General features: G+C 25.9%; 6 protein-coding genes across 7 annotated transcripts; 3 read left to right on the top strand and 3 right to left on the bottom strand.

Annotated features, from left to right (window-relative positions):
- Positions 1-4,996: 4,996 nt before the first annotated feature.
- On the top strand, positions 4,997-16,066 carry LOC122715598 (probable ATP-dependent RNA helicase DDX56). Of its 2 annotated transcripts, none has more exons than XM_043937896.1 (7): positions 4,997-7,801; positions 13,903-14,010; positions 14,169-14,612; positions 14,674-14,933; positions 15,033-15,225; positions 15,302-15,606; positions 15,661-16,066. In XM_043937896.1, the coding sequence occupies exons 2-7, from the start codon at positions 13,921-13,923 to the stop codon at positions 16,025-16,027; spliced, it is 1,659 nt and encodes a 552-aa protein (XP_043793831.1). In that variant the 5' UTR covers positions 4,997-7,801; positions 13,903-13,920; the 3' UTR covers positions 16,028-16,066. The 2 variants fall into 2 exon arrangements, with proteins under 2 accessions (XP_043793831.1, XP_043793830.1); XM_043937895.1 differs by having other exon boundaries at positions 4,997-8,179.
- Positions 16,067-16,084: 18 nt separating this feature from the next.
- Positions 16,085-17,295, bottom strand: LOC122715600 (protein PBDC1). Its single transcript, XM_043937898.1, has 4 exons — positions 17,129-17,295; positions 16,768-16,833; positions 16,638-16,697; positions 16,085-16,556 (listed from the first exon to the last, which is right to left on the bottom strand). The coding sequence occupies exons 1-4, from the start codon at positions 17,147-17,149 to the stop codon at positions 16,197-16,199; spliced, it is 507 nt and encodes a 168-aa protein (XP_043793833.1). The 5' UTR covers positions 17,150-17,295; the 3' UTR covers positions 16,085-16,196.
- Positions 17,296-17,329: 34 nt separating this feature from the next.
- On the top strand, positions 17,330-19,423 carry LOC122715599 (translation initiation factor eIF-2B subunit beta). Its single transcript, XM_043937897.1, has 6 exons — positions 17,330-17,541; positions 17,622-17,708; positions 18,105-18,386; positions 18,455-18,611; positions 18,758-19,152; positions 19,251-19,423. The coding sequence occupies exons 1-6, from the start codon at positions 17,474-17,476 to the stop codon at positions 19,321-19,323; spliced, it is 1,062 nt and encodes a 353-aa protein (XP_043793832.1). The 5' UTR covers positions 17,330-17,473; the 3' UTR covers positions 19,324-19,423.
- A 107-nt stretch (positions 19,424-19,530) lies between these two features.
- On the bottom strand, positions 19,531-20,489 carry LOC122715654 (TM2 domain-containing protein CG11103). The gene is made up of 3 exons (XM_043937999.1): positions 20,302-20,489; positions 20,090-20,177; positions 19,531-20,019 (listed from the first exon to the last, which is right to left on the bottom strand). The coding sequence occupies exons 1-3, from the start codon at positions 20,442-20,444 to the stop codon at positions 19,690-19,692; spliced, it is 561 nt and encodes a 186-aa protein (XP_043793934.1). The 5' UTR covers positions 20,445-20,489; the 3' UTR covers positions 19,531-19,689.
- A 115-nt stretch (positions 20,490-20,604) lies between these two features.
- Positions 20,605-25,179, top strand: LOC122715623 (suppressor of fused homolog). Its single transcript, XM_043937943.1, has 7 exons — positions 20,605-21,064; positions 21,938-22,030; positions 23,160-23,469; positions 23,569-23,804; positions 23,890-24,111; positions 24,199-24,406; positions 24,512-25,179. The coding sequence occupies exons 1-7, from the start codon at positions 20,892-20,894 to the stop codon at positions 24,575-24,577; spliced, it is 1,308 nt and encodes a 435-aa protein (XP_043793878.1). The 5' UTR covers positions 20,605-20,891; the 3' UTR covers positions 24,578-25,179.
- Positions 25,180-25,395: 216 nt separating this feature from the next.
- LOC122715666 lies at positions 25,396-26,729 on the bottom strand. The gene is made up of 2 exons (XM_043938026.1): positions 26,388-26,729; positions 25,396-25,545 (listed from the first exon to the last, which is right to left on the bottom strand). Exons 1-2 carry the CDS (start codon positions 26,727-26,729, stop codon positions 25,396-25,398), a joined length of 492 nt encoding a protein of 163 aa, XP_043793961.1.
- Positions 26,730-27,851: the final 1,122 nt, after the last annotated feature.

Raw genomic sequence — 27,851 nt, 5'->3', positions numbered from 1 at the left:
TTCAAAATGATGTTGTTTCATTTAATCCTTTTCAGATTGCTGCTATTACTTATGATCATTCATGTAAACATGATTGCTAAAACAAAAAAATAAATCAGGATAAAGAATGCAAAAAGAAAAAAACAAATTTTGTAAATCATGACACTTGAAATCTGTACTCTTAGAATCTTAACTGCTTTAAGATTTATAGGTTGAATTATGAGTTTTGATTTATCACAATAATTCTGATTCTTATATAGAATCAAATATTCAACTTGGTTCATAAAATCTCTGAAAAATTATGCAATATCTCCAGTATCAAATATATTTTATGTAAGTTAGATTTTTAACAATAGAGTGACATAGGTTAGATTACTGACTGAAACCCATAAATTTTAAACAATTTAAAATTTTGAATGAAAATTACAAAATATTACTAACAAATTTTATTTAATTCTTATTTAATTATTGATTCTATAATAATTTGTGTAAAAATGTTTCTGAAACAGAAAAATAAATCAGAAAAATAAATCACAAAAATAAAGAAACAAAAAGAAAAGATTGAGAAAAAAAGAAAATATAAAATAAATCATGGATACTTGGAATAGTGTATATCTCTAGAATATCCAAATTTCGAGCTCCTTCAAAATTTGTAGATTATAGACTTTATGAATTTTGATTTCTGATTAGGATTTCTACGAAATTGTTTAACATTTTTATTCTCGAATATTCAATATGATTCGTAGAATCCCTGAGAAGTTGTGATGAGATGTCTTAAGCTAACGCCAACTATACTACAAATGGAATGGTATAGGTTAGGTTATTAATTGAAATTCGTAAATTTTTCAATATTATCCTGAATGGAAATTGAATTATTTCAACGTTCTTATTATAAAAAACCTATGAACAAGATATAAATTATTTGTCAAATGATTTTTGATTTTGTAAAACAAATCATTGCATTTTAAATCCTTCTTGTTTCTTTTTTTCACGATTCCATTATTCGCACGATTCCAGCTATATCTAGTTACGAGCAGTTTGATCAGAAGAATATATATCGCGTATCGGTCTTTTGTTTCTCCACAAAGTATAATAAAAAGAGTTATTAATCGTAGATTTTTCTCGATCCCAATTCTCTTCAATATAATCCTCCTTATTCGTCTCGCAATTTGCCCTCGACGAACGAAATTTATTGAAACAAAGCAAGAACGTTGCACGCGTCGATAGGAAACGCGATCGTATCGTTGTGGCGTAGAGCAATCTGTTAGTGCAGGGGCCTTATCCTAACTGCGCGGGTTTTGATTGGTTGTTATCGCGGTACCATGTGATCATTACCTTGTTTCATGGCGACCACTTGTTTCGAAACTAACGCAAAACATTTTCACTGATTGAATTAGTATTTTATCCATTATATATGCTAACAAATAATTTTTGTTATGAAAGATATTTCTACAGAATACTTATCTGCAATATGATATATAATTACAATATAATATTGTAATATAAAAATAGAATTATATATATATATTGTAGAATATAGAATATATTATAATAATATATATTAATATAAGATATTCTATTGTAAGGCTTTACTTAATATAGAAATACATAGTATGTGCTTTACATGTGAATATTATAAAAGTTATTTTTAAAATTTTATAATTTTTATTTGCGTCTTATATTTGGATCAGTATTGCATGCAAGATTAATTACTCTGATTTAAACTTGCACAGTGAAAATGTTATAAAGGATTTTAATCGACGATATTTTTGCCAATCAGCCAAAATAATTTTTATAATGTATTGTTTGGAAAAATTGAAGAATTGAATTTATTATTGCGTTTATGAATTTTAATATCTTTATGATTATATTATATAAAATATAAAAATACTTTAAGTAAAAAATAATTATATTCAAACTTTGCAATTAAATTATTTATAAGCTTATTTCTTTTTAAAAATTTTAGTAAGTTTAAAAGAGAGATACTTTTGAAAAAGATATAGAGTTTAATAGTACAATCTTTAAGAAACAGGATTATTGTGAAGCAAGCACAAAGCAAGCACAATAAATCAATTAAGTAACAAACGTGCAATATTTTTTACTATTGTACGAATTTTTATGTTTTTATTTTTAATCGTTTTATTGATTCATTATATTTTCAAAACCAACAAAGATCGAATGTTATTAAAATTATTATGGAAACGTTATAATGCCCATATCGATAAAATTTTTAAATATATTTATATTTAAATATTCAAATAGTATTATTTTATTCTTTTCATCTTTTTTCGTCTAAAAAAAAAATGACACTCTCTTATATGTATTATACTCAATAAGCATGGAATCAATATTTTTTGAAACATTCAAATACATATAATCTCACATATCACGTAAACGTAAAAAGATCAGATTTGCTCAATATAGGAATATATTTAAAAAAAATAAAAAATTATTTTCTGTTAAAATCATAATTTTTCAAACAATTCTCTTCCAAAAACAATACATTATAAAACCAAAATTGAATTATTAATAAGCATCTAAAACAAAAATTGAATTATTAAAAATAAATTAACAGAAATTTTGTACAATATAAAATAGACATAGAACAATAAAACAACATAAAATAACGATAATTAGAATTCTTAAAGGGAATAGAGTTAATTTCTCGATCGAGAGGATTGACGTGTATAAAGGCGAATGTAGACGTGGGTCCGCGATGACCCATATCAGTTGCCCAACCTTAACCGTAACGCAAGGCAATCAGTTAAGAAATAACTTAGTTTTTATAGGATATTGAAGCGCATGCGCCCTATTAATTAAGGGGCGTGGAATTAAGGGCAAGAATTTAAAAAAAAAAAAAATAAAAGATCTTTTAGTTCTCTCGTCTGAAGGGCGCGTGGAAGAAGAAAAAAAGACTCGAGCGCGATTTTAAACGGCCGCGCAAAGATTTTCTCAATGGCATATTTTTCTGTAACAATTAAGCGAAAATAAGAAAAAAAAAAGAGAAACACGAGAGATAAAGAGAGAAAAAGAAGAAAAGAGAGATTTGTGTGTGCGCGTGTGCATGTATGTGTGCGTGTGCATGTGCGTGTGCGTGTGAAAACAAACGGAAATATATGAACAAGTATTCACAGGAGAGAAATGGTTAAATGTAATGAAAGAAAACGAGGAATTGGAAAGACCTCGAGAGAGTACGCGAAAAATAAAAGTTAGAAATGAAGGCTGATTTTTAAATCCGTAAAATTCGAATTCGAAACTTTCGAAATCCAAAATATATATTTTTTATATTCTTTCTCGTTTTTTTTCTTTTTTTTCTTTTTTTTTTATGAATTTTTTCAAATGTAAAAATCTTAGTTAATTTATAAAAAATTAAATTATTTTATTTTTTCTCTATATAAATTATTACAATGAATTAATGAAATTATATCAATTAAAATAAGTTCAAAATTTGTTTAAATACAAATATTATATTATTTTTAATATATAAGTTTTAATATAATAATTTTTAAGAATTTCAAGTTATAAAAATAGCAAAAATTTCAAATTCAATTAATTCGAAACTTTTGTAGTTTCGAAGGTACAAACGTCCCATCCCTAACAAATATATGAAAAGAAAGAATAGCACACTCGAAATTAATTGAATCGCAGAGATGCATGAATGCGCGTGAAATATACGTGTAATTGTTTTCCATTTTACGTGTGCCAAAAAGTAAAATCGAATGAAACGAGATAAATGCAAGAGAAGAAGAAAGAGAGAGAAAGAGAGAGAAAGAGAGAGAAAGAATATATATTGAGATCATGAAAATCATCTGGCGAGCGGCTCAAACCGTGTGCCAAGCTTATATAAAAAAAAAAAAAGAGGAAGAGATAAAATCGCGGACTGATTAATTACGTGTGCCAAATCATCGTTACACAGACACATATGTACGTATATACATACATATATAAAGACATTACACATATACGTATATACAATTGTCGTACCGCTGCAGCTGTTCTCGAATAGCGAACTCTGCCTGCCGATTTTTCGTGTTTCCTTTTGTTCGCGTATTTAAAGAGAATTAGCCGTGTTCTTCGTTCTCCGTGCTTCTATGTTCGTACTTAAAATAATTCTGCCTTCCTTAATTAAAATTTTCTATCTTGCATTTTTTTTAATTTTTCAATATACGTATTGAAATATTTTAAATTCTATTTAATTATTCTTTAACTACTTTCAAATAAAATTAGAAAGTTCTATTTGATTGCTCTTTAGAGATATGAAATTAGATCTAATATTATTATTTTTAGCAAGAATATCTTCTTTTTTTCATATATTAGAAATATTTGATAAAATATTTTAATTGAGGAGATAAGAATTATTCTTGGATCCATGGATTCATTATGGATCTTATTTGTAGATATATTTGTACGGTAGATAGATTTTCCTTCTTTTCTAATGTTTTATGCGTTTTATGCGTTTTATGCGGAAAAAGAGTGATAAATTTTTATGCAAAAATGGAGTAGGATTTGTACGTAAGTAGTGGCTTTGATAGGGAAAGACAGAAAAAATCGGCATTGAGCGAGGGAAGAGATTTGGTTAGATTGCGACTTATAAAATGTCCCTTTGGAAGAATTTTTGTAGATTTTTCTCTAATGCGATTATATTCTTCTTAAATAATAATTCTTAAATGCTTTGTTGGTAGAAAAAAATTTATAGAAATTTTTATCCTGTTATATTTTACATGATATTTTTTTTAATTCAATTAATTAATAGATTTTTTATATTGTTTTCAATATGAAAAGCATTTGTCTTTTAATAATTATCAAAATTAATTTAATTTTAATATAGAAGAATTTATTAACCACTGAAAGCTATCAATAATATTTGTGCCAAATAATATAATTATCTTTATATCTAGTCTTCCTTATACAATTTATATAATTATATAATTTTATTACAGAATCTTAATAAATTATTATTGGATTGCATTAACGATCAATATAATCATTATAATCTGTTTAAAATAAAATAAAAAATTATACGCTAATAAAAGGAAAGAAAATATTTCTTTTAATATTTTAGATTTCTATGTAAATAATTATAAAATTACAAAGTAAAAAGATACAATTTTATATAACAGGTAAATATCTTATAAAAACCTTCATCAAAGCATTTAAGAAAGAACATTTCATCAGTTGCAATCGATCAAAAAAATAAAGAATTTTATCGAATCATACGTAAATTAAGAAAGACCCAAAAATGGGTCTTGAAGGACAGGGATTATATAAAAAATATACGATGGTACGATCTTCTACCGTTGGGATCTTTAATTGTTTGTATCGATATTCACGATCCATTCGAAAGATCGTCTCGTCTAATGAAGATAACGGGGTAACGTGCTTCCGTTACACGAACCAAACAAGTTGATACACGTCCTCCCATTTATGTGATTTTTTACCTTGTTTCTTTTTTATTTATGCTTATTTATACTCTTCTTCGATAGTTGTACGAATTCACATTCAATACATTGATGAATTTCCAGCGTTGCTCGTTGATCCATGATCAAAAGAAGGAATGTAATTTCTGAACTAAAAAAAAAAAAAAGTCTGATTAATAATTATAAATAATTGTTCTCTAGAAATTGCTTCATCGTATCTCATTGCATATCAATTTTTTAGGAAAAAAAAAAAAGTATCTCGTGTTATCGCATAGATAAGATGATTGTAACGATATTAGGAATTGATCTCACGAGTATTTTGTAAAATGTAGGCATTTTAAAGTAAGAAGATTTATGCAAGTTTTTTAACACAAAATTACTACAGTATAGACAGTAGAAGATATCTGAATATAAAAATTCTGAAATTCTTTGTGAATCAGAAAGAAGTCAAGATTTTTGTGAGAAACAATCATACCCAATGTATAACGTAACACTAGCCTTTTTATATTTGAATAACAAATACAAAAATGGAATATGTATATTTCAAGCTTTGTAATTTCACTTGGATAATGCCAATGAAAATTATTTTTTGAACTAGATGTACTTTTAAAATATAATAATTTAGAGATCATCTATGATCCTAATTATTGTACTATAATTACATATTAAAAGTAAAAATTACACAAAATTAAGACACATCATTAAATAGTGAATTTTTTCTACAGTATAATAGTTAAATATCGTTGAGACAGTTAATAAATTATTAAAAAAAATTTCAATAATACTTTTTTACTATTAAACATGGCACTGAATATGTGTCAGAGAATTTAACAAAATGTATAACAAATTAAAAACTTGTTCAAAAGAACAATCATGGATCATACCAAAGCAACGCAATGGAAAATCAATATTTGTGTTAATATTTTAAATAAACGACATTATTCTGCATTATTATGTTGGCTCTTCTAACAGATCGAAGAAACGAAGGAGAAATACTCTATATGAAAAGTCAAAAAAAAAGCACATTAAGGAAAAAGAAAAGAGATATTATAAACACACAGAAAAAGACATCCTTTCCTGTTTCCTTTGCACACATCCGCACTCAACGATGGATAAATCCGTATTGTTAATAACCATTCTTCAAGCTGATGATTCCTTCTCTTCCTTCACGTTCGACGCCTTTCCTTTTTATCTTCCTCGGCCGATATCGACTTATGTTAGAAAGCCTTTACGAAAACAGGGTCATACAAATACTTACGTGTAATACGAGTATTTTAAATTTTTAAATCGCGGTTAAAGAGACAAGAAAGGAGATTAAGAAAAAAAAAAGGAAAAAAAAGATGAAAACATTAAAAAAAAAAAAAAAAAAAAAAAAAGAAAAAGGAACAAAAAGCGATGTAAGCGATGAAAGAAGAAACAAAAAAGCAAACATAGTAGTGTGCAACGTATAACGTATTGAACAAACTAAATAAGAGACATAAACAAAAATAAACAAAAAAAAAGATGAATAAAAATTTAAAAAAAAAAAAAAGCTGAAAATGTTAAGTGAGAGAAAGAGAGGGAGAGCGTGAACGAGCGAGAGATAGATAAAGAGAGAGAGAGAGAAAGAGAGAAAGAGAAAAAAAAGATGTAGTGCCACGAAAGGAAATGCGTATATAGAGAAAAAACGTTGCGACTGCGTCTTTCAAAGCGTTCTCATTGGATAAAAGAACAAAGCGTCGCTTTTTATAACGTGTTGCTGCGAAAATATATATGTATATATATGTGCGCATAGAACTGCATCGCATGTATAGATGCAAACTAGCGAGGTCTGCAAACACAGGAAATAGGATGAGCACCGTACTTGATCGCGGTATCTATTCGTCGACCGATCAATCGTGATAATTCGATCGAATCCTCGCCAATTTGTCAGTTCTTTTCGAGTTATTGGTTGAACATGTCGAGCTTCCAAGTTAATCTTTTTGGCATTTAGTTTGTTCCGTCTTTACTGAAAGTACACTGAGAGACAACAAAATTGATTTGACCTACAACAGTGCGAAATAAATTTAGATCAAGATATAGAAATAGTGAAAGGATTTTAAGGAAAGATAGATTTTTGCAATTATATTAATCTTCCAAGTGAACTAGCCGGTACGACTAATCAATTATTGAGAATATTCGATCGTATCGCGATCGATCAGAGATTATATATATATAATATTAGGGTAACGTTTTGTAAAATCCTTTGATGCACGCGATATTTGTATAAAAAAATGAAAGAAGACATACAGAGAGACAAATACGTACATTAGAAGTGCATGATAAGAATAGTAGAGCGATTAATTTACGCCAAAAGGGGAGATTTTTTTTAGAAGTATAGAGATAACGCGAGCAAGCAGGGAGATAAGCGAAATAAGACACATGCTGTAAGTAAACGGTGCATACGGTGCCATGCAAGAATAATATCTTGAAAATGATCGATGGTTGTAAGCAATCTTTTCGTCTTCTGCTAGTGAACACGAAAAGATAGATACACGGATGAAGTATCCGTGAAATAACGTTAAATTGCAACTTGGAACAGCTTTCAACGTATTAATCTTGGTAACTGGTAACGTATATATACGTATATATACATATAGCCATATGTGTATATATAAACGATATACAATTACTATAAGCATATAAGAAATATAATTTATATAGCTGTATTCTACGTCATCAGTACATGTAGGACAGGCTTGCGAATGTTCACATGTGATCATCGTCTCAGCCGGCGTGAGAGTGCTTTAAAATTTAGAGACTGTGTGAGTGAGAGAGATACAATATATATATATAAATATTAAAAGAAAAAAAAGTATATATAATAATAAATATAGATAGAGAGAAAGAGAGAGATACCGAAAGAGGGAGAGAAAAAGAGAGAAAAATACACTATATCTTGTAGTTGTGTATATCTCGACGTTACATATCTTTGCAATTCATTCGTTAGAGAGCATAAAAAAATTGTCTGTTAGGCGATTCAGCGACGCCCCAGCGAATTATAATATTACGTGTCTGTTTAATTCAAAGGCAAGACCAATCGCGCGATTCGAACAATCCAATCTTAGAAAAGGCGTCGCTGGTCGACTGTGCGATTGAATCTATTATGGGAATCGATACGATAGGCCCGTGAGATATGACGCACAGACGACCCAGACCTGGCCCAAAAGTCAGTCTACATATCAGACTCTAGTTAGCAACAGATCCCCTTCTCAGATTCCAATGGTTTTACTTACGAAAGAATTTTTTGGTGTATTTTTTCCGATTCACGGCTCCGCCTTTTATTCGTCGATAAGATTATCTCAAAGATAAGATCTTGTGTATACGTCACACATAGTAGAACCTGTTGAAACGAAAAAGGAACTGAATCAGTGAATCAGACAGTTTATCAAACTTTAAATCCATCGATCTCTCCTTCCTGAATCATGATATGCTCACCTTCTCCATGGTGATTTCGTGTCGATCGGCTCTCGAGTTGTCAAGGTCGATCATAGTCATCCTGCTCAAGGATCTTCGTCTGGGATTTTTCCTTCTTTCTTTGAAAATCAAGCTACATCCTAGATTTAGAAAAACTTATTCGTATCGTCAGTTACTGCTATTACTCTATTTATCAATGCTACCTAACTATAACCGGCATTAATACCGCTACTATATTGCCCCGTTATCCAATTACCGCGATCAAAATCGTTAATTGTCCTATTTTACTTACCGATAATTAGTTTGATGAGAAATTTGCAAATTCGAGTCCTCAAAATTTTAATTCGATTTTGATTAAAATTCGAGGACTATAACGAGAGGCTAGAGATTCTTTCGAAAGGATATAATCATTGATTCTTTTTTTCGTAGAAAGATCAAAACTTTAGATATATTTTTACACGATATATTGTAATCATATTTCTTCATTTCATCCCTTTATTTCCTTGTTTTGATTTTTAGCATCATCCTTCGATCATGGTAGACTGAGAGAAAATTGTAATATGTTTGCAAATTATTATATCTTTGAAAACAATCATTATTATATGTGTGTGTTTTTTGAGACTTGATAGTTGCTTCGAAATATTAAAGAATCATAAATAATAAAAATTTTTCGAGATTTTAAATACATCTATTATTTTAATTAGTGGTTGATAATATAATAATTAATAATTAACTATCGAGGAATTGAAAAAAATTATAATTTTATAAGAAGAGACAATACATTATAATAAAAAATTAATAAAAATTGTACAATTATATGTACAAAAGTGAGATAGGAAAGTATATGCTCAAATTGGCATTTAGAATTTTCATACTATAGAACTGATAAAAGATATAGCATTAAAACTTTCATAGAGTGATATTCTAAATGTAATAATGTAGTATCGTTATTATGGCTTCAAAGCTTAATTTTTCTTTACAAAGCACGTCTAGCTAAAAAAAATAATTAATAATTATAAAATCTCGAAAAATAAAAATTTTATGATATTAATTATTTCGAAACAACCATTTCGATTACGATTATCATTTCGTTTATTAAAAATTTCACAATTATTTTATATTATTTATCCAATTTGTATTTTTTTTATAATTTTTTTAAAAATATGCATCTGATAATGAAAATATATATCTATATATGCATATAATTAATAAATTTTATTGCATAATATCTATAGCTTTCTCTCAGCGTACAGCCCTGCATCTATTTCAATATCCTTTTCATTTTCAAATCTCTCAAAAATCGAAAATTATTCTGTAGAAGTCGTAAAATTGTATTGTGATAACTAAGACATGCAACTGGTGGAAATTAATTAACATAGACAAAATTCAGGAAACAAACTTTTCGAAATATAAATATTAATTGATCTTATTTGATCTTATTCTTCCATCTTGCGAACTGAATTCAGAAGCACTGCTCTCTCATAGCAATCTGTGTTGTTACGTATTAATGTCATTTTATATAAATTACAATGCGTATTTTTACATAAATTATATGTTGTTGATTAGTTGCTACACGATAGATGAACGAATATTCATCGTGCGACTTCCGTGAGTTATCTTAACTCTTTCGACTTGTGAAAAAATATTGAATCATGTAATTAAATAAGCATACATAATTTTTTTTTATATTATTCATGAAATAAGTGAATAATTTAATGATAATTTTTTAACAATGAAAATTGCGTGTGATTATTGATAGTAATTAATTAAATAATTAATAATTAATTAATTATTTCTATTTATTTTCACTTTGTGCATAATTTTAAAAGATGTAAATGTCATAATAAAATCGAGTTAGTTATTGAAATTACAATTATCTAAATTAAAATTATCTAAAAGCGAAAGAGTTAAATGTTATAAAATAAAAAGAATCATCTTATGCAACTTAAAGAAAACAGACCGTACATTGAAAAAAATATATAGTTACGAATACACATTAATTTTTCACGATGATTTTCGTTCTATTTTTTCATTTTTTTTTTTTTAGTTACTCAAAAATTCCCTCTCCACCACTATGGAGAATGTTTCTTGTTAAATAATAATTGAAAAATTTCTCGATCGATTCGTTTCTATTTTAGAAGCGAGACAAGATAACCTATATACACATAAAAAAAAAATAAGTTTTTTCGTTTTGCTTCGGCAAACAATATCTGATTTTTCTGCGGGAGATAAAATCCGCGTTTTACCACGAGCATTGTATACGTATGCGAATTTTTATTGCCGTTTTTATTACATAGACAACGCAAAAGTGGTCGATAAACGACGGTTTCCCGCGTAAAATCATCACGTGATTCTTTATGTTTTGTGTTATTGTTTTACTACTTCACATATCGGTCATGAAAGCGATTGTACATATATATAAAATGTGCACACGCAATTGTAATTTGTCATCAATGTTAAAACTCGAGTGTCAACTAGGACTGCCGAGCGATGAATTACTCGTTCTGACAGATATATACTTTCGAAATATATAATACACGTATTATAACGTATACATATAATATGTATATTATGTATCGTATACAGGGATATGTAGCCCACACAGTTAACCATGACCAAAAAGTGCCGAAACATTGGCGAAAAAATCGAAAACAAATGGAAAAAATATAAGCGAAAAAGTATCCTATACATATATTATTCCGGATCGTAAAACGCACGGTCAGAATATCGAATCTACGATCGTGCATACGCAAAGTACGAGCATACATACATGTATAGGCAATGCTCATGTACGCGTACACGCGCATATATATATATAACAAGAAAAGAAAAAAAAAAAAGGAAGAAAAAATACGACAGTTTTCGTATCACTACAGCAGCAGCTGCACCTCTTTTTTGATTCTTACACACGCACTCACACGATCTTGAATCAAACATTCTTTTTTAGCGGTCAGAGAGAGGGATCGCGGATTTACCATCATTCGAATAGAGATTTAATGTTTGTAAGGGCAATAACGATTGTAAATTTTTCGAGTACATTGTATTTGAATGTGTAAGTTGCATAAAAAAGACAGATTTTTTAGATATTGCACTATAATATTTATTATTCTAAGGTAACGAGACGGTCGCGATTCGCCGCGCTCGCGATATCTTGCTCCCTCACCCCCACCCTTACTTCTTATGGCCTCGATCGCATCGAGAATCGATGCCCGGGATCAATAGCGACGAACTATCGATCGTTTCCGCGCGAAAATATTTCGTGCGAGATATGGTAATTTCTTCAGTCGCGATCGACGCCTAATCGCAAGCGCGGTTACTTCGCGACGATCATAAATTAATATTAATTAATAAACAGACAAAGCGAATGCATTGTTCTTTCCAATAAAAAAAGAAGCAAGATTTTTAGTGTTTACACTACAATTGATAAACGATTCTATTATTACATAATATTATATTAATAACAATATTATTACTGTAATGTTTGTTTTTGGTTATTAAAGTGTGTATATAGTAATATATTCTAGAAATGGTCTCTCTCAAATCTCTACCTCCCAAAAATTTCTTTTTATGATAAATTTATAGATATTTTTTAAAAAAATTTGTATTTTCTTTAATGTACTTCTTCTTGTGTTGTATTTAATATCATATATTTTTTGTTTATATTATTATTTTTTAAATTATTTTTTTTTTTATTAAAATTTCTATTATGGAAATCAGTATTATCTTATTTAGTTCATAATAGTATGTCTTCGTATGAATATTATCTTATTGTTACATTAATTTTCATAATATTTAAAATGTAACTGCTTTTATAAAATATTTTTATTTATAACTAAATTTACATTTGTATTTTATCATTTGTATGATTTAACACAAAATAAATAATAAGTTATAAAATTTTTGATTTTATAACTTAATTTTAACAAAAATTTATATTAAAAGGTTATTTAGTTTTTATCTATTTTTTAGATTTTAATGTAGAATTAAAAAATTTTAGTTTTTAAAATTCATATGAAAATACATATATATATATATATATATATATATATATATATATATGAGACAAGTCAGTACTTACAAATAAAATTTATTATCTAAAAAATATATAACTAGATGATAAAAAATAAATGCTCTACACTGATTTGTTGATAAAACTGTGTAATATAAGTTTCTAGTTTTCCATTTCTAGTAAAATATTAATTGCTAATTCAATTTTTATTTGTTAAAATTTTATTTATTGCTTAAGTTTTCATTTGTTTATAATGCCTGCAGGTTATTTTAATTTTATTAACTTTATCCTTTGGTAAAGTAATCAATATTGGATTATGTTTAAATATTCATAATTCATTTTTAATATGAATTCTTAAAACTGTATTTTTCAATTTTATTCTATTTTTAAATTAATTAAATTAAAAATTATTGATACATAAAAAAAATTAGTTATTTAAACTAAACCAAATTTTTAATAAGTTTTAATATTTGATTATATTTTATTTGCAAATATTTAAATAGATTATGTATGTTGCGATAAACATCGATTTAAAATTAGATTGTTATCTTATTTTACTTTAAGTTATTTATTCATATATTAGAAATATTTAGTATTGTTCGATCATGACTTAAGTCATACTACATATATTACATATTATATATTATATTATGTATATTATATATATACATTAAATATACTGTAAAAATATTTAAAATTAGATTTATTTAAATTAGATCATAAAATTAGATTATATTTAAAATTAGAAAGAAATTAAAAAATTAAAAGAAAAAGTAAATAAAAGATAAAATTAATATAAAGTATTTATGTGTATATATATATATATATATTCATGTACATATTCATTATATATAATATCCTATAATGAATATACATATTCATTATATATATAATAATCCTGTATATATACTTAGAAGTCTTTAAAATGAAATAAAGATGAAAAAAATATCTAGATAATATAGATATCTAAATAAAACACAAATGGCGTTGGTCGAGAATCGAAATCGATAGAATTAACAACAAATCTTTAAAAACATATTAACACGTGCTTTTTAATTTTAGTCATAATTTGCATTTAAAATGATTTCAAATGAAATGGAAGTGGATGAAGATAATGAAACAAAAGCAAAAACTTTTCATGAATTAGAATTAGATGATAGAATTTTAAAGGTATTTAAATAAATTTTCATTATCATTTAAGAGAGGTTATGTTTCAAAATAAAAATTATTGTTTTATTAAAATTAATAAATTGTTTTCTAACTTTTTTATATTATTATAAAATTAATTTTTTATGTAATATATTTAATTTTAAAATGAAATATTTTAGGCTATTGCAAAATTAGGTTGGTTAGAACCAACATTAATACAAGAAAAAACAATACCGTTAATGATTGAAGGAAAAGATATTTTAATTCGAGCTCGTACAGGATCTGGAAAAACAGCTGCGTTTACTATACCACTTATTCAAAAAATATTATCAAATAAACAAACACGAAAACAACAAGAAATTAAAGGTCTTATTATAGCTCCAAGCAAAGAATTATGTAAACAAATACATGACGTTATAATCAGTCTAACAATAAAATGTAGCAGAGAAGTAAGAGCTATTGATGTCAGTCCTCAAATAAATCTTGGTGCACAGAAACCACTATTAGCAGAAAAACCTGATATAGTTATAAGCACTCCAAGTAGATTATTACAACATTTAAAAGCAAAAAATGTGAAATTAAAGCAATCACTTGAAACATTAATAATTGATGAAGCTGATTTGGTAGGCAAATTTAATTTAAATACACATTTCTGTACATGACAATGATTATATTTTATTTTAGATATTTTCATTTGGATATGAAAATGAAATAAAAGATATACTGAATTATTTACCAATATTATACCAAGCAGTTTTAGCCTCTGCAACATTATCTGAAGATGTGATAACACTTAAAAAATTGGTACTTCGTCATCCTGTGATCTTAAAATTAGAGGAACCTCCATTGGCTCCACTTTCACAATTATCGCATTATAGTCTTGCAGCAGAGGAAAATGATAAAGCTGCTATTTTATGTGCTTTGTTAAAATTACGTTTAATTAGGTAAATTATATAAATATAATATAATTATATATTATAATTATATATTTAATGTATTAATAAAAATATGTAATGTAATTTATTATTTTTATTTTTTTTTAGGGGAAAAACTATTATATTTGTAAATACTGTAGATAGATGTTATAAATTAAAATTGTTTTTAGAACAATTTGGAATAGCAACTTGTGTATTAAATTCTGAATTACCAGCAGTTTCACGATGTAGAGCAGTTACTCAATTTAATTCTGGAACATATGATATTATAATAGCATCGGATGAAAAATCTTTAGAAGAAGTAAATATTTTGTATCTATATGTCATTTACATATTATTGATCTTTTTGTTTTAAATTTACAATTTTTATTTTTTAGCCACATATAGCAAAAATTAAAAGAGGAAAGCGAAAAAAAGACAAAGAATTTGGTATAGCCCGAGGGATTGACTTTCAATTTGTATCTAATGTATTAAATTTTGACTTTCCTCCAGATATAAATTCTTATATTCATAGAGCTGGACGTACTGCTCGAGGTAAAAATGACGGAACAGTGTTGAGTCTTGTATCAATAAGAGAAAGACCAATTCTTGAAGATGTTGAAGTTGAATTAAAACAATGTTATAATTGCGATAAATTATTAAAGACATATGAATTTAAATTAGAAGAAGTCGAAGGTTTTCGGTATGTTACATAAAAATTTGTTATATTTTTGATTTTATCATTGTGTACTTTTAGATATCGAGCAAAAGATGCTTGGAAAGCAGTAACTCGAATTGCTGTTCGTGAAGCTCGTTTAAAAGAAATAAAACAAGAAGTACTCAATTGTCAAAAATTAAAAAGTTATTTTGAAGATAATCCAAGAGATTTGCAATCATTGAGACAAGATAAAGCATTACATACTGTAAAATTACAACCACATTTAAAAGATGTACCAGATTATATAATTCCACCAACTTTAAAAAGACTTGTTAATACTGGCAAAAGAAAGAAAAAGTTTAATAGGGAAACTGCAGCATCTAAACCTACTGCTACACAATCAAAATATCGAGCTCGTGCATCAAATCCTTTAATGAGTTTACAGTTACAAAACTTGAAAAAATGAATATTTTGTATTAATAATAAAATATTTTTTTTAAACTCATTTATGATATTGTTCATTATAAATAACATTTTATAAGATTTTATAAATTGTAAAAAATTGTAGATGAAAAATTACACTATTCAAATAATATATAATATAGAATTATTAGAATATTAATATTTATCATAATTTATGATTTTTCTGTAGTCCGCTTTGGTTTATATTTTTGCCTAATACCATCATTGAATCCCTCTCTATTTCTGGCAAGTTCAATAGCATAAAATTGTATTCTAGTTGTGAGTATACTATTTTCTTCTGAATAATCTCCTTCACAATCTGCTCTTAATAATGTACCAAAACTGTAATCTTCAACAAGTCCTTTAAATTGTTCACAGAATGGTCTCCATTTTATTTTCCCTTCGGATGACTTTAATTCATCTTCATTTATTTTATCTAGTTTGAGATCAGGGAAAACATCACGAAAAGTTTTATATATTTGTTCATCATGAGGTGTCAGTTTTAGAAATTTCGGATCAACTGAGCATAATATCTAAAATAAAAAATTTTTAATTTAAAATTTTATATACTTTTTCAAGTAACATTAAATCAATTTTATTAAAATATTTTTTACATTAAAGTATACTTCAGCATGTTCCATAGCTTTCATTGCCCACATTGCTTCAACAGAAGGCTAAATAAAAAAAATTATTATAATTATTATCTTAATAAATTTATTTTTCTTGGTTTTATTTATAACTTACATCATTATCAAATTCTTCTGCAGGTCTAGACAATACATTAGTACCAGCTATCAATTGATCTGCAGTCTTGAAATCATAATAAATGATTTTAAATTAATAAATATATCAATATCAAAATAAACTAGAAATAAACAAAAAGAAATAATAATTAAATATTAAATACTTTAATGAATTAAAGTTAAGAATTGTTTGCTACAATAATATAATAATTATTAAACATACCTTATATTTGAAGTAAAGTTTTTAATTCTTTAATTTCAATCAATCAAATTTGCGGTAATTTTCAGGCGGAAAGATATACATGGTAGGTTAAGGATCATTTTCATATGAAAAAATATATAAAATCATTTATTATACTTACAACATCCCCAATACGAGCCATAATTGCAGTATTTTAAATGTAAATTAATATCGATAAATTATCAAATATTATTTAAAGTATTTATAATAATATAACGTTATAAATGTTGAAGATCAAAAATCAAACGTATAGTGCACATGTCACGCGATTAAAATACACGTGCAATGCAACAGAATAGGATAACAAGGAGAGTAAAGCAGAACCAATCGTTGGTCTAGTCTTCTAACAGCTGGTATTTTAATGTCGATAATTTTAATAATATTAGTAGAAATGTTTCGATCTTTCATATATATTTTATAAAAAGAATAATATTTAAGAAAAATCTCTAATAACTTTTTGATCGAAATGGTTAGCATAAAAGATAAAGAAATTAATGAAAAAATGTTAAAATTAATAGATGACATTCATTACGGGTGAGAATTGTAAATAATCTAACCTAAGTAAAATGAATTATTTATAATGTATTATATTTATATTATTTATAATGTTTCAGTGATATTAAAGGTATATATAATATCGTAGTTGCTACTGTATTGGCTTTAAAAGAAATTATAAATAATGCAGAATGGACTACTGCAGAGTAATTATATTTTTTTTTATTTAATAGAACTTAACATAAATTTAAGAAACACTAATAAAAAGAATATAAATTTCAATAAATATTAATATCTATTGATAGTATTATATAATGTATATGTAATTGCTGCATACATAGTCACAATAATCAATAATCGATTATTAGAAAAAATATATTTTTTTTTATGTATATAATTAGTAATTGATTATTAAAAATAGATAATAATTTTTTTAAAAAATTAAATTTAAATTTTTCTTAAAAATTAAAATACTAAAAATTAGATTAGAATTTACAATAAATAATAATAATTAGATATTTTATTTGTGTTTTTTAAATATATATACATATATAAATTTTACTAAAAATAAGAATATAACAAAAAATAATTATTTATTTTAGAAATTTGATGAGTATAATTAGAACAAATGGAAAGTATTTAGTAGAAGCTAATCCTCTTGAATTTTCTATTGGAAATATGGTTCGAAGAATATTACAAATAATTAGAGAAGAGTATACTTCTGAATTAAAAAATAAAAATGATGAAACAGATCCACAAGAATCTTTACATAAAATTCTCACTGCTGAAGGTGATCAACAAGTTGATTTCAATATTTCTGTACCTTCTTTAAAATCAGCTATTATAGAACACATTAATGAATTTGAAGTTGAGTTGGAAACCTGGTTAGTTCTAATAAGAAATGAAAGTACAAAGAGTTCTGTATTATACTATGTTAAAATATGTATTTCAGTGCAGAAAATATTACACAGCAAGCTTCTGAACACATTCATTCTAATGAAATTATTATGACAATCGGTACATCAAAATTAGTAGAAGAGTTTTTCAAAAGAGCTGCTGAAACAAGAGCTTTTGAAGTTATAGTAGCTGAAGGGGGACCATCATTAAGTGTACGTTATTTAAATATATATAAAATTAAAAAAAAAATATATATATATATATATATATATATATATATATATAAATTTCTAAATAATTTATATTTGATTTTTATTTAATTTTTTTAAGTATATAAATATATTTTTATGACTTATAGGGCCATGAAATGGCAGTAAATCTTGCAAAAGCAAAAATTAAAACTACTTTAATATCAGATGTAGCAATTTTTGCAATGATGTCACGTGTAAATAAAGTAATAATTACTACACATACTGTTATGGCAAATGGAGGATTGAGAGCGATTTCGGGTTCACACACAGTTGCTCAAGCTGCAAAACATTATTCTGTCCCAGTAATGGTTTTATTACCATTGTATAAACTTTCTCCGCTGTATCTATATTCTCATGAACAAGATGGTTTTAACAAACATGTTTCACCATTAGAAGGTGTAATTGATGATGCAAATTTAACTTTATTAGAAAGAATTCATGTATATAACCCAGTTTTTGATTATGTGCCACCAGAATTAGTTACATTATTTATTTCAAACACGTAAGATTAATGATTTAAAGATTTTTATTCTTTATATTACTTAATTTCATAAAATCAATATGTAACAATATTTACAATATTAACAATTTTTATTTTAGGGGTGGAAATGCACCATCATATATTTACAGATTACTCAGTGAATTGTACCATCCAGATGATTATGAATTATAATAGATAAATATTAAAATATATTTATACTTTAATCTTTTTTAGATAACTATCAAAACATTTAATCTTTCTAAAAAAATGTTTTTAATAAAAAGAGAAAATAGAAACTATTAATATTTAAAAACAACTTCTCTTGTAGGAATATTTATTTACATATTAAGATATATATATGTATACATATATATATATATATATATATATATATATATACACAAGTAAATATAAATTTGTTTTTATAAAAGATATTACGCTAATAATCTTATAAATTCGAAATTATTAAATTATTATTAAATATTGATTTAAAAAAAGTAACATACAAAATACTTAAATGTTACTTTACATTTCTGGAATGTATCCACGTTTGATGTACTATACATAAGGATTCCAATTGCTGCCATCTTCAGGTTGTAAAGAACCTGTGACTAATAGAATGACATCAAAAATCCACCATACTCCTACTCCTCCTAACGTCAATAGTTTGCCAACAGCAGTACCAGTTTGTCCTAAACAAAATCGATCCATACCCAAAAAACCTAACAGAATACTGTACAATAAAGTAGTAGCAAAATAATGGTCACTATATTTTATGCAAGGAACTCCTTCACGATTAAATGTTCTAGGTCCATAACACTCTATATATGGCAACACAGTACATGATACTTTAGTTTTTTCAACATCTTCATATCTGGAGCCTCCAAACTAAAAATAAAATATTTAAAAAATTACTGTTTTGATAAAATATTTATATTTATAACATACAATGTTATACCTTTACACAACCAAATCCAGTTTCTTCTTTAGCAGTTTTATTACCTTTGTGATCAATTGGTTCTTCACATTCTATAAATTCTTTTGGCCTGTAAAATGTACATTCATGCTATAAAAATAAATAATTTATTGAAACAAAAAAAAAACAGTAATCTATTCATTATTTAAAATAACTTTTAATCAATAAATATGATTAAATTTGTGAATACTCACAAAAATTTACACATTACTAATGGACCTTCAGGTCTGTATTCTTGTTGAGAATCCGTAGTATTATTTATTACCATAATTGTTGAACATATTTGTAAATTCCGCAAAAGATAAAGAAGAAATAAAACCGCGTATTGTAACCTCATCTTGCCGAGTCTGACATGTTTAAACGCTTAACTTCTGATATTCAAAGTTTACGAGACATATAGATAGAATGCATTTTCAATCATATATGATGTATTGTCTACAGAATCATATAGAAAATGTAGTTGTGTATAGGAATTATTCAATTGGTCGAAGAGTAATTTAACTCCATCGGAATGATCCAATAGAAAGACGCTTCGACTTATAAGAACCAATGATAAAGTATCTTCTGTTATTGCCTAAAGTGACTTTTAAAGACGCGCAGTGATTTCGGAATTACTCGATCGTCCGCTCTAAAAGAATTTAGTTTTGTCAGGAATCAGAGACGTATGTTTCGTGCTTAGTGGAAAGTATACATAGTGGTTGTAAGAGAGTAAACAAAGTGATCGTGTATCATATATCCTTAATATTTTCAAAGCAATATACTTTGTGGTTTGAAATCTGCGTATATGTACGGAAATATGCGCGAAAGGGAGGAATTTTGCCGAAGTTTTCCACCGGGACAACCGATCCAGGTACCGACGGCACGAGCTCTGGGCCTTGACGCTCTTCACAATCTTTGTAAAGAGATCTATCCGGACCAAAGCAATCCGCTCACTGTCACTGCAGTTGTAAAGTACTGGTAAGAATTCTGCATTTTAACGCGTAGCAACAAAAAGTGATTTCTTAGCGCTAGAATATGTGAGATTTAAATCGCATGCTGTTTATGTTAGAATGAGAAAAAAAATATTAGATAAAATAGAAATATTAATATTTGCATTTTTAATTAATTACACATTTTAATTTATTTTTTATATTATACAATTTTGAAAATATTTTAGAAATTATTTACTTATGTATTTTTAAAGTGTAGATTTATTAAAAATTATTATTTTATTTCTTAATTATTTCTTAGCTATCATACATATCAATTTTTAATATTCATGTTTTATTAAAAATTAGAAAAATTAAAAAATTATTTGATTTTTAAAATAAAATTAAATAATTAAAATTAAAAATTTATATCAATTTTATTTTATTTTGATTATATTTAATTCATTTTATGTTATAATTTTTCTGCATAAAATTCTTGTAATAATATATAATTATATAAATAATAAAAATGAATAATAATTATTGATATTAAATATATTAAATAAAAAATAATTATTAATATTTATTAGAAAGAAATCATTACATTTAATATGTTCTTTTATATTTTTTTATAGAATTTTTTTTGAATTAAATATGTATTTATCTTAAAAAATATCATTATATTATTAAATAATATTTTAATTATTCATTGAATATATATTTATAATTTTTCATAAATAATTTACATATTTTTTGATTGATACGATATTGTAAAGTTCTATATCGAAAAGGTGGTTTCTATTAAGTTTAAGTATGGAACTCTTATACAGAAGAAAGGACGATTTATATTTAGCCACCCTTAGTCGTACGTGAATTTAACCGGATGTAAAACCAAATAACTGAGATTTTCTATGCACCTTAGGTTGGGAGGTCCGGATCCTCTAGACTACATAAGTATGTATGAAAATTCAGGTTGTCCGGAATTAGGCATACCACCACATTGGCATTATATTAGGTGAGTTTTATCATTTCTAAATATTCTTATTTAATTGTCTATAATATTTATTTATGAAAATATTCTATATTTTAAAATTTTAAAAATATAAAATGCTTAACAAATCATTATTATAATTGTTTATATAATGATTATTTTTATATTTATTGTTTGTACTTTGTATAAGTTTGTAATATAAATTTTTAATAATGATCTATTAATGATTTCTTACTATGATCGTTGAAGTGAAATACTACTTCGCATCATTCATTCAAAAAAAAAAACGTTTTTTTTTCTGTAGCATGGTGAAGAAGGAAGAATCAGAGTGTTAAAAAAAAACGGGAAGTCGGGTATTCGTCAGTGTCACTGTTGTGTAGTAGGAGTGTGCCTCTGTGATGTGAACGCATGTTATTTTTCCGACACACCCTTGATGACACGTGTATGCGGCATCCATTTCTGTCATTCGGGAATTTCATTTATCGTTTTGATACATTAAATCTATATTAAACATGATCTTCAAAAATATTAGCGGTTTTTTATTACTTTCTCATATATTTCGATAAAAATTTAAAATAATATCTTTTTTGTTGTATTATTATGTTATTTAATTAATCTAAGTTATTAAAAATTATTAAAATATAGTATACAACTTGCTGTATTTAACAATTCACATTGTGGAAAGATAAATGAATGCTCGTTTCAGGAATTCCTCATTAAAAACTAGGCGCCGAATGACGAATGGTCTACCGCGAAAGGGTGTTCATTTGTTTTTTCTCATTTTCAATGGGTGACCCTTCCTTCTTCAGTCTGAAGCAGCTGTTCCAATAGTTCCCTCTTTTTCTATATATAGAAAGTATAGGGTACAGGAAGATAAAGTTGTTTGAAGCGCGACGCATCGGAAATAGATTCGTGGATTTTACCTTTTTCTGTCTGTCATATCTAAATATGTTTCATCATTGATTAAATCTATTTTTTGTAGATTAGAGAGTTTAGAATTATTTTGGTTCTATCAAAAGTCTTTGTTTGTCTATCTAGCAAGAATCTCAATATTTCAATTATTTATTATCATTCTTTAATTTTAAATTTTTAATATTTTACTTTAGTTATTTTCTTCTTAGAACAATATCATAATAAAATTTCTTAATTAAAGTTTGGGTTTATCGGATTTACATGGAGATGGACGAATACATCCAAAAAGTGGTCCCGGTCGTGCTAGTGGCTTTGGATTTGAATTAACCTTTAGATTAGTCAGAGAAAGAAATGAAATGACTCCTCCCACTTGGCCAGCAAATGTAATGCAACAATTAGCAAAATATGTTTTTAATTCTGGTAACATGCTGTTGCCGGGAGACCATGTCTCGTGGCATGCACCTCTGGATAATGGCAATGGTCGTATTACACAAATTTTAATGGGCAAAGATCCACAGTTACCAGCATCCATATCTACACCACATGGAGATGTAAGTTCTTTTAATATTAATTTTGAATAAAAGTCACTTAATTTTCAAATAATGAAATCAGAATAAAATATTTTTAATGGTCCATGTACAATGTTACAGGTTTCATTTGTTCAAATTGTAGGAGTTACTTCTGAAGAACTACAAGCTGCACAACACTGGAATGGTCTAGGTCTTGTAAATTTATTAAAATCTAGTCGTGGTTGTGGACCATGGTTAGTGACAGACATGAGAAGAATGTATTCTATTATGGAAGATGATCCTTCTATAGCAGAAAAAATACAAACTGGTATAGAAAAAGAGGGTTCTAATTTAAGTGGTGTATCTGCAAAATGTTGGTAAATGTCTTTCATTCATTTAAAAATTCATGAAAAATTAAAATATAAAATATTTATTATATTAAATATTATACATAATTTATAGGTGGGTCCAAGTAAATAATGATAAGAGTACAGAAAAATATAGAGAGACAAGAAACGAATCAGATGAGGAAGATGAAGATATAAAACCAATAATAAAATCGGAAAGATTGTCTCCTTGTGAACAAGATACAAACTTACCAAATGAAAATTTTATTAAAGTTTTACCAGGTCTTCATTTGACTTTTAATCTTGAAGCTGGATCTTTATTACCATTAGCAATAAAGTAAATATTTTTTAATATTATTTCAATAATCTTATTATCATATATATATATATATATATATTTATGTAAATATGATTTTTTGTATAGAGGCCGAGTCATGCATGGAAGGCATTTTACATTTAAATCAATATTATCTCATACTGCAATTACAATAGTTGCACCTTCAGTTACTGGAACTCTAGTTTCTAGGGAAAAACCATATGTAGTTCAAGGACCATGGTTACAAGTTCTGCTTCCAGAAGATTTATCTGAAAAGATGGCTCAAGAGTTTCAAATTTTAAATTCACCAAATCAGGTAATTAATAATACTAATTTAGTAAAATAATGTATCAAAATATTTTTATATATATATAATATATATATTATAATTAAAGTTACTTATTTTTTATTTATATTATAGATTCAGTTGCCAAAGACATTTTCTTGGCCAGAACATAAATTGGTTATTACTGTTGTAAATGACTGAAAAAACTAAATTAATACTATTAAATTAATACTATTATTTAAAAATATCGTTAAAATTGAATTAGGATAAATTGACGTAAGCAAAGTATTATCTAATCTCGTTACAAAAGAATTTCGACGAAATTATTTATAATCAAATTGCGTTTTTGCAGTTATCGAACAAGCGATAGATTACTAGCGAGACTTTATCTATCAATGTGTAAAAGAAGAGATAAACTATTATGAATATATTTTTTTATTCAACAAAAGAAATAGAAAATAATTTGTAATGAAAATTTTTTTTATATATCTCTCTTTTACAAATTGATATTTGTTAAAGATTTATATTTAATTATGTATATATAATAGAACACAAATTACAAAGTGTAATTTTGTATTTGATATACGAGTTTACACATTGTTATTTTATACAAAATATTTTTGTAAATAGAGAACTTAACTTTTCTGGCAGCGTCCGTCAGAATTCTGTACCAATTTTTACGAATGAAAAGTGTATGATGTAATGATAAATATAAGAAATAATATTTATAAGGAAATATATATTTTATTTTTTATAGCTTTCTTGGTATAGATTTTATTCACTGCATGTGTTAGATGATAATCACTCCTTTTTAAATCTGTGAGATAATAATTTAATTTATTAACATAAAATTAATTTTTACGTTTTCTAACAATGTTAATATAACAAAAAAAGTAAATTTTTTGATATAAAAAAAAATTATTTTAATATAATTTATCAATGCACGATTCTACATTAAAATTTATTTAATTTTTTTTTTTTCTTTTTTTCTAAATCTTTACCTTGTAATTTCTTTTATTCTAATCGTCGAGTATAGGATCACCTCGAGGTCGTTTGCCATAACGTCGATTCATCCTTCTCCCTGTTCTTCTTTGCGCCGGACAAACTCCTAGCTCTAGTTCATTCGAATCCGGGTTTCCTGGGTTAAGGAACGCAGCTATTCGAGAGTTCTGGGAGATATGTATGACATTGGAACTATCATGTGAATCAATAACAATTTTGATTAGTGTACAGTAGACCGTTGTAATGAACGATCCTTTAAGCTTTCAAAGTGTTAAAGTTCAAAATTTTATATATATAAAGTGCAAAACAAATGTATTGAGGCATTCCAATTTTTTCAGTAACGTTTTTCGCAAATCTCTAAAATGTAAGAGTTTCTTTTTAATTTTTTATTAAAATTAAATATATGATAAAATATATCAAAGTATAAATATATTTTTATTATTATTAGATAGCTGTATTATAAAAATAAATAATAAAAAATACATAAAAATTACATTTACAAAAATACATAAAAAACATTGTTTTTAACGAAATTAAGTATATTGGAATATTATTTTACAATATAAATAATCATACAATTTGATATCTTATTTGTAATCTTTTTTTTTTTATCAATCTTTTTAGAGAAAAACGTTATTGGAGAAATTAATATCTCAATATTTTTATGTGGCACTGTACATTTATTAATTAAAATGAAAAATCATATATAAAACATGATAATGAAAATGAGAAGAACATTCGATAAACATGAAGAATGTAATTCATCATCAGATAAATATATATTAAAGTCTTCAAAATAATTGAGAAAACCGGTTATTGGAATAATTTGTTTAAATCAAACGTTAAAGTTATAAGAAAATACGTCAGATATAATTATTTTATTCGATATTTTATAGGTTATTAAAATTATAATTAGAATATAACTCTCGAAATATTAAAAAATAAAAAAATATTAATAAAAATTCTGAAAATGATAAATAAAAAATTTTCAAATATGTAATATTCCTACTTTTATTAAATTCTTGGCGATCTTAAATGCCGCGATCCAAAGCAAAACAACAATGCAGGCAGAGGCAAAATCCTCGACTTCTTCGCAAGTGATATTGCTAATGACTCTAACAATCCCTCGAAAGACGTTCACGAATGTTTGCATGGATTCGATGCCTAGGTCCCTTAGGAAACAGATCACCTGGAAAATCAGGTTCATCACCGCTAGTATCAGCTCGATTATCCTTGCCAAGAAATCGAAAATGATGTCGAATAACTTTTCGATGGTCTCCCATAGCCAGCAAGTAATTCGCGAGAAAAACTCGACGAATTCTTGGGTTACATTTGACATACGATTTTTCATTTTTTGAGATAATTCCTATCTCATTTACATAGCTTCTATCAAATTTCTTTGATTTTCCTGTCACGTTTCACATCGAATCGAATTTTGTACTTCATGCACTCTCTAAGAATAATTCGATTTTGGATAAATTCAGAGAATTTTTATTCTCGAGTTTTTTGTTTTTTTTTTTTCTTTCTTTTGATTTCTTGCAGATTTCGTGACATTTTTTCAACGTACATATAGCAAAGATCAATTAAAACGAGCGTCTTTATACTCTTGAATTTACTCTGAACTCGACTTTGAACTGAAAAGAAAAAATACAAAGTTTGGAGTGAAAATAGAATGCTAACTTCTTCTTTGAATATCATTCTTGTTTTCTTTTTGTTTAATTTAATTTCGTTATGATGTCATTTAAAATTTGGATTTAGGTTAGTATAGACTATTAATTTTTTTTTTTAATATTTGCAAATTTAATAGTATATTTATTATATATTATATATATATTTATTTCTGTACATAGAAATTTTAACTGATTTATTTTTTTTATAATTAAAAAAAAATATATAAGTTTCTTTATTAATAATAAATATTAATAAATTAATAATAAAATAAGAGATTTAAATTAAATAATGATATTTAATTTATAATTAATTATTAATATAAGATTAAATAATATTATTGAATAAAATAAAATATTTTTCTAAAAAGCAGAGATTATAAATTTCTAAGGATGTAAATTGTTTCAATTTTAATTTTTTTGTAAAAATACTTCATAATGATAATATAATTTTCATAATTTTCAAAATCACGAAATTTTTTTTTAAAATAAAATATTTTTTTATCTATGTTTAAGAATAAATATTTCTTTATGTTTTATGAATATTTTAATAAAATTATACATAAATTTATAATTTAAAATTCCTTTTATTGGATATTCTATACAATCTGCGACAATTCCATATATGTAATATATGTAATATATATAATTCGATTGTATTCTTAAGCAAATAACTATAGTCACAAATGACACATTCTATGCATGAATATTAATAAAACAATAATTACATTATATAATTATAATGGCAGTTCTTGCTCTTTCTATTCTGCAAACTATCAAATAGTATCAAACAGTGATTCTCTATA

This window comes from Apis laboriosa, unplaced genomic scaffold (assembly GCF_014066325.1).
Source record: "Apis laboriosa isolate Shangri-la unplaced genomic scaffold, ASM1406632v1 scaffold39_cov144, whole genome shotgun sequence".
Taxonomy (NCBI): Eukaryota; Metazoa; Arthropoda; class Insecta; order Hymenoptera; family Apidae; genus Apis; species Apis laboriosa.
Note: the sequence above shows the minus strand (reverse complement) of the source record. Positions and strands in the feature narration are given on the sequence as shown.

What these genes read in the sequence shown, in the direction of transcription:
- LOC122715623 (XM_043937943.1), top strand. Translation starts at nt 20,892, where the DNA reads ATGTACGGAAATATGCGCGAAAGGGAGGAATTTTGCCGAAGTTTTCCA. An exon ending in CCACATTGGCATTATATTAG is followed by an intron (nt 22,031 to 23,159) that starts GTGAGTTTTATC and finishes TCTTAATTAAAG; the next exon opens with TTTGGGTTTATCGGATTTAC. An exon ending in TTATTACCATTAGCAATAAA is followed by an intron (nt 24,112 to 24,198) that starts GTAAATATTTTT and finishes TTTTTTGTATAG; the next exon opens with AGGCCGAGTCATGCATGGAA.
- LOC122715666 (XM_043938026.1), bottom strand. Translation starts at nt 26,729, where the DNA reads ATGAAAAATCGTATGTCAAATGTAACCCAAGAATTCGTCGAGTTTTTC. An exon ending in TCGCCAAGAATTTAATAAAA is followed by an intron (nt 25,546 to 26,387) that starts GTAGGAATATTA and finishes CATATCTCCCAG; the next exon opens with AACTCTCGAATAGCTGCGTT.
- LOC122715598 (XM_043937896.1), top strand. Translation starts at nt 13,921, where the DNA reads ATGATTTCAAATGAAATGGAAGTGGATGAAGATAATGAAACAAAAGCA. An exon ending in TAATTGATGAAGCTGATTTG is followed by an intron (nt 14,613 to 14,673) that starts GTAGGCAAATTT and finishes ATTTTATTTTAG; the next exon opens with ATATTTTCATTTGGATATGA. An exon ending in TTAAAATTACGTTTAATTAG is followed by an intron (nt 14,934 to 15,032) that starts GTAAATTATATA and finishes ATTTTTTTTTAG; the next exon opens with GGGAAAAACTATTATATTTG.
- LOC122715599 (XM_043937897.1), top strand. Translation starts at nt 17,474, where the DNA reads ATGGTTAGCATAAAAGATAAAGAAATTAATGAAAAAATGTTAAAATTA. An exon ending in ATAGATGACATTCATTACGG is followed by an intron (nt 17,542 to 17,621) that starts GTGAGAATTGTA and finishes ATAATGTTTCAG; the next exon opens with TGATATTAAAGGTATATATA. An exon ending in AAGGGGGACCATCATTAAGT is followed by an intron (nt 18,612 to 18,757) that starts GTACGTTATTTA and finishes TATGACTTATAG; the next exon opens with GGCCATGAAATGGCAGTAAA.
- LOC122715600 (XM_043937898.1), bottom strand. Translation starts at nt 17,149, where the DNA reads ATGGCTCGTATTGGGGATGTT. An exon ending in CAGAAGAATTTGATAATGAT is followed by an intron (nt 16,698 to 16,767) that starts GTAAGTTATAAA and finishes TTTTTTATTTAG; the next exon opens with CCTTCTGTTGAAGCAATGTG. An exon ending in ATGCTGAAGTATACTTTAAT is followed by an intron (nt 16,557 to 16,637) that starts GTAAAAAATATT and finishes TTTTTATTTTAG; the next exon opens with ATATTATGCTCAGTTGATCC.
- LOC122715654 (XM_043937999.1), bottom strand. Translation starts at nt 20,444, where the DNA reads ATGAGGTTACAATACGCGGTTTTATTTCTTCTTTATCTTTTGCGGAAT. An exon ending in TTAGTAATGTGTAAATTTTT is followed by an intron (nt 20,178 to 20,301) that starts GTGAGTATTCAC and finishes TACATTTTACAG; the next exon opens with GCCAAAAGAATTTATAGAAT. An exon ending in CTGGATTTGGTTGTGTAAAG is followed by an intron (nt 20,020 to 20,089) that starts GTATAACATTGT and finishes TTTTATTTTTAG; the next exon opens with TTTGGAGGCTCCAGATATGA.